At 42.7% G+C, this 4,607-nt stretch overlaps 1 protein-coding gene across 3 annotated transcripts in view; it reads left to right on the top strand.

Moving 5' to 3' along the window:
- Positions 1 to 1,893: 1,893 nt before the first annotated feature.
- MPHOSPH8 (M-phase phosphoprotein 8) overlaps positions 1,894 to 4,607 on the top strand; it is a 32,340-nt gene continuing 29,626 nt past the window's right edge. For all 3 annotated transcript variants that reach the window (XM_012641729.1, XM_012641730.1, XM_012641728.1), the window contains exon 1: positions 1,894 to 2,210. In XM_012641729.1, coding sequence (XP_012497183.1) covers positions 1,998 to 2,210 — 213 coding nt within the window. In that variant the 5' untranslated portion in view covers positions 1,894 to 1,997. The remainder of the gene's footprint in view (positions 2,211 to 4,607) is intronic.

The raw sequence follows: 4,607 nt of genomic DNA, 5'->3' as shown, positions 1-4,607 counted from the left end.
ATATATATGTATATATTGCAATTGTAAAACAATATACTGTAGAGCTCATTTAAAAAATGGTTATATGGGTGTTTATATATGTATGGGATAAAAACTTGTGATGTCATATTACAAACTGGTTACCTTTGATGAATAGGAACTTTATTTCTATTTTATGTATCTTTAAATTAATTGAACAACTTTTACCATGAATATATGTATTAAAATTATTTTATGTCAAAGATACATAAAAGCAGAGAATAGTTTAAGGAACCTATCAGGATTTAAAATATGTTGCCATGTTTTTCATCTCAAGTTTTTATAAACCTAAAACAGTCTTCTCTTCCTTCTTCTTTTGCCTTTGACTTGAAGAAACAGGGTCAGTTGTCCTATGGGATATCCCACATTCTGGATTTGTCAGACTGTTTCCTCTTCCTCTTTCCTTTTACTCCTTAACAGGAAATTACATCTAAAGGCCTGAGTAGAATTAAGGATCAACATTTTTGTTGACAGGAGGCATATAGTCTGGTTGTTCTACTCTCAGTAATGCTAACATTGATCAGTGGGGTTTATAGGGTGAAGTTGGGTTTCTCCTACAACCAACAAATAATCTGTGAATACCCAGTTCCTCATCAACCTTTCATTTAATGGCTTTGTTCTCTGGCTCTTTTTTGTGCAATATTATGATTTTCTAACTTTGAAAAAAAAAACTTATCTGGAATTCTTCTGTAAAAATGAGCTTTCTCCCATCAACTAATTATTATTTGGTCACAACATTTTTACAAAGTTATTTAAAATCTCTACATATAATTGTCAGAATTGTTGTGTCTTCCTCTGTAGACTGAGTGGTCCCAGGTAGGTGGAAACTATGTTCTATTGATCTTTGTATTACTATTACTAATGCCTAATATAGTGATGGTCCATAGGATGCATTTAATAAGCCAAACAAATAATAAATCGTTGAGCCAACTTAAAGATTCGGTGATCTCTCTGAAGAGATTTGCTGGATCATAGATTATTCTTCAGTTAAACCTCAGAGACTTGGCAATGAGGCCCATCTTGTAATTAAGTTCACCATTCAAAGCAACAAAAATAAAAAGCTCGCTGCCATAAAGACTTCAGTTGCATATTTGAAATTCAAAGTGAGAAAAATATATTACCTTTATGTGGATTTTCCTAGCAGGATTTTGCTAACTTTGGGTGACTGTCAATTAACCATAACCAGACCAAATCCTTTCATCATGTTCTTCTCCGTTATTTTCAACGAAAAAACAAAAAGGCACTACTAGAACTTGGAAAACGAATGCTTTATAGCTTCATACATCTCTTTTTCGTTTTGTTTTGTTTTGTTTTGATATACAGGGACTCCTCTTTGTCGCCCGGGCTGGAGTGCAGTGGTGTGATCATAGCTCACTGTAGCCTCAAAGTCCTGGGCTCAAGGGGTCCTCCCAACTCGGCCTCCCCAATTGCTGGGATTCCAGGCGTGCATTTCCTCATCTTTAAACAATACCTATTAAAATATACCAGCGGTGTGAGTTATATTTGATTGGATCATTCACATGTCATGGGGGAGGGAACCTGCAGCCTTGAGGCCGAAGGATTTCCTGAGCATCTGTTCTGCTCGGCTGGGGCTTGGGCAGCAGCAGAGTCCCTTTCCTAGAAAGTCCCCGGCTCTGCCCCGCCGCCCTCCTCCCGGCCTCCCGGGTCCGCCCGGCGGCGGCCCAGCCTATTCCCCCTCCGGGGATCCCTTTCGCCCCGCCCGCAGACCGCGTTCTTCCGCCCTGGGCAGCACCCCCCCCACGGCCCGCCCACCTGCTTCCCGTGGCCTCCGCGGGGCTTCTGCGCGCCCGCCTTTACGTGATTGGTTCCTGTACGTGTCACTCCAGGGTCCAGAGCCCGCCATTGGCCGGTTTTCGTCACGCCGCCGAAGTGGATTAAGGCCGAGCGCGGAGCGCGAGGAGCTGCTGGGTGTGTGTCGCAGCCAGTTTTCCTCGGCGGTTTGCTGAGCTCCTGCTACGATGGAGCCGGTTGTGGAGGGAGCGAGCGTGACCGCAGTTCCTGTGTCAGGTGCCCACACCAGAGATGAGTCCCCCGAAGTCGAAGAAGGAGTCGGAGTAGCGGTCGAGGAGAAGGACGCCGCCGCGAGAGGAGCGGAGCCCGCTGGGGACAGCGAGGAGGACGGAGAGGATGTGTTCGAGGTGGAGAAGATCCTGGACATGAAGAGCGAGGGGGTACGTGCGGCGAGGGGCCGTGGAGACCGAGCGGGGGCGTGGGGTGCGGAGCGCCGGTGCGCGCACGAAGCGTGAGCAGGGGGGAACGTGAGAGCCGAACGTTAGCCGGCGAAGTCGGGGGAGAAGCGGAATGACATTTTCCAGCGGACTCTTTAGGGCCGTGTGTGCGAAGGATGCTTCAGCAAGTTGTAGAGAATGGGTTTGGCCGGAGAGATGAAGCAGCTTGGGACGCGGTGTGTGGCTATAAGAAGGGTGCAGACACCTGGGGAAGGACTTCCGTGGTCGTCGGTGTTTGGGTTCGTGGTAGCGGCGCTGCGCTATGCCGGGGAGGAGTGATACGATAGTGAAATAATGTTTTTCTTCGTAGTCCGTTGTCCACGCCGTAGTTGTGGTGTTTTTTAAACCCGTAATCGATTCTCTGGTTTAAAATCTTAAGGAATTCCCATTAGCCCTCGGAACGAAATCCCAATCTCACCCAAGAGGGTGGCATTTAAAGGCCTTCAAAACCTGGCCGGCGCCCTTCCTCTCGCCGCGGTGCCTTGTGTGCGTTGCAGCCTCACGGTGACACCTGAGGTTGCTCATGACACGTGCCTTGGCGCTTAACTGTTCTGCTTGCCTGAGCCGTTGTCTTCCCCGTCCTTGTGGTGAAATCCTACTCAGTTTTTAAGGCCTCGGGGTCCATTTCTCTGGGGAAAGCCTTTTTTGACCCTGATCCCTGAAGACTGAGGTGCTTTCTCGACTCTGCCCTTATTCCACTTCGTTAAGACCTCCATGGAGGCGTTGAAGACATTATTCTTTATGTTTGTTTGTGCTAGATTGCGGACTCCTTGAAGCGTGCAGGGGAGCACGGACAATTGGAAAATAATGTTTTAATAGTTAGGTGTGAGGCGACCAGAGGGCCCCTTCAGTGATCGGTCTCTATTTGTATTCTGTTTATTGTCTGTTATTTCCCATTTGTCATATGCCACTTTGTGTTAATTTTTTTGTGCATTCATTTAGCACTTTTTTTTTTTATCAACTGCTGTGTGCCAGGTGCTGTGTTACGTCCTCACAATATAGAGATTAATTGAAGCCTATGCAGTTGCAGACGCTGGAGAGTTCTCTTGACCAGGGAAATAATTGAAATCCGGTGTCATTAATACTGTTATTTGCAATAGAGCAAAAATAGAAATGTGGTTACATATAATTTCTCCAGATGTATTGTAAACACCTTGAGGTGAGAGGAGAAGCCAGTCATAGACTGTTTTGTATTGCCTGCATTTAACACAGTGCTTGGCACATAGAAGATATTTGGAAAATGTTTGTCTAGTGGGCAGTATCTTTTAAGATTAAGGTGATTTCGCCCATTCCTACGGTGTTTAATTTTGCCAGCCTCAAAGAATTGTAGGCACTGTAGGCCTTGTGTTTCAGTCTGAAGGTCGATGAAAATAAGAAACTTAAATGTGTAAGGCAGTTAGGCTTTAGTGATATAAGGTTGAGTTAAAATTCTCGTTCTTGGATTTTTAGGAGCTCTTATTAAATAAATGATTTATAAGATGAAAGGTATTATGAGTTCAGCAGAACACAGCTGTGGCAGTTTTATCTATTAGCTACCGAGTGAGCCAGCTAGTTGGTCTGCCATGTAGTCATTCACAAACATAAGGGTTCTGATAGTGGTTTGTTAGGCTTCCTCATAGTCTGAGGGTTTAAAATTAATCGGAAAAACTTAAAATTGACTCACTTTTTACTAATTTATATATTTTTTGATGCTAACTTATGTATGAATAACTGGCCTAAGAACTATGGAAATATATACATACACCATTCCAACACATATATTATTATTTATAATTTATTTAGGGTGATAGAATAAGCAAAAAATTAAATTCTAGTACTGCATATTGCTTAATTTCCAAATATTTGAGGGTGTTATATTTATCTTTTTAAAAATGATTTCTAGGTTAATTGTGTTTTGGTCAGAGGATATTCTCTATATTATTATGGTCTTTGAAATTTGTGGAAACATGCTTTATGGTCTAACATATGGTCATTTCTGGTAAATGTTTCACGTGCACTTGAAAATAGATCTTCAATTGTTTGGTGAAATTGGTCAAGTACGTCAGGTTTGCTAACTGTGCTGTGCTATTGAAATTGTGCTTTGCCTTTTTTTTTTTTTTTTTTTTTTTTAGCTTGATTGCGTTTTCTGTGTGTTTTCCTGGAGAGATGTGTTTAAATGTCCTGTTTTGATTTAGTCCTTCTTCCCTTTGTAATTACATAATTTTTGCTATATATACTTGTTTTGAGTTTTGGTTTGGAATTATTAAATCTTTCTGGTGAATTTAACTTTTGCAGGGTGGGGAGGTTGTGTTTTGTTGTTCGGTTTTTTTTTTTTTTTTTGAGACAGAGTCTCACTCTTTT

Source organism: Propithecus coquereli, unplaced genomic scaffold, assembly GCF_000956105.1.
Source record: "Propithecus coquereli isolate 6110/MARCELLA unplaced genomic scaffold, Pcoq_1.0 Scaffold168, whole genome shotgun sequence".
Taxonomy (NCBI): Eukaryota; Metazoa; Chordata; class Mammalia; order Primates; family Indriidae; genus Propithecus; species Propithecus coquereli.
The sequence above is the reverse complement of the archived record's forward strand: the minus strand, read 5'-3'. Positions and strand labels throughout refer to the sequence as shown.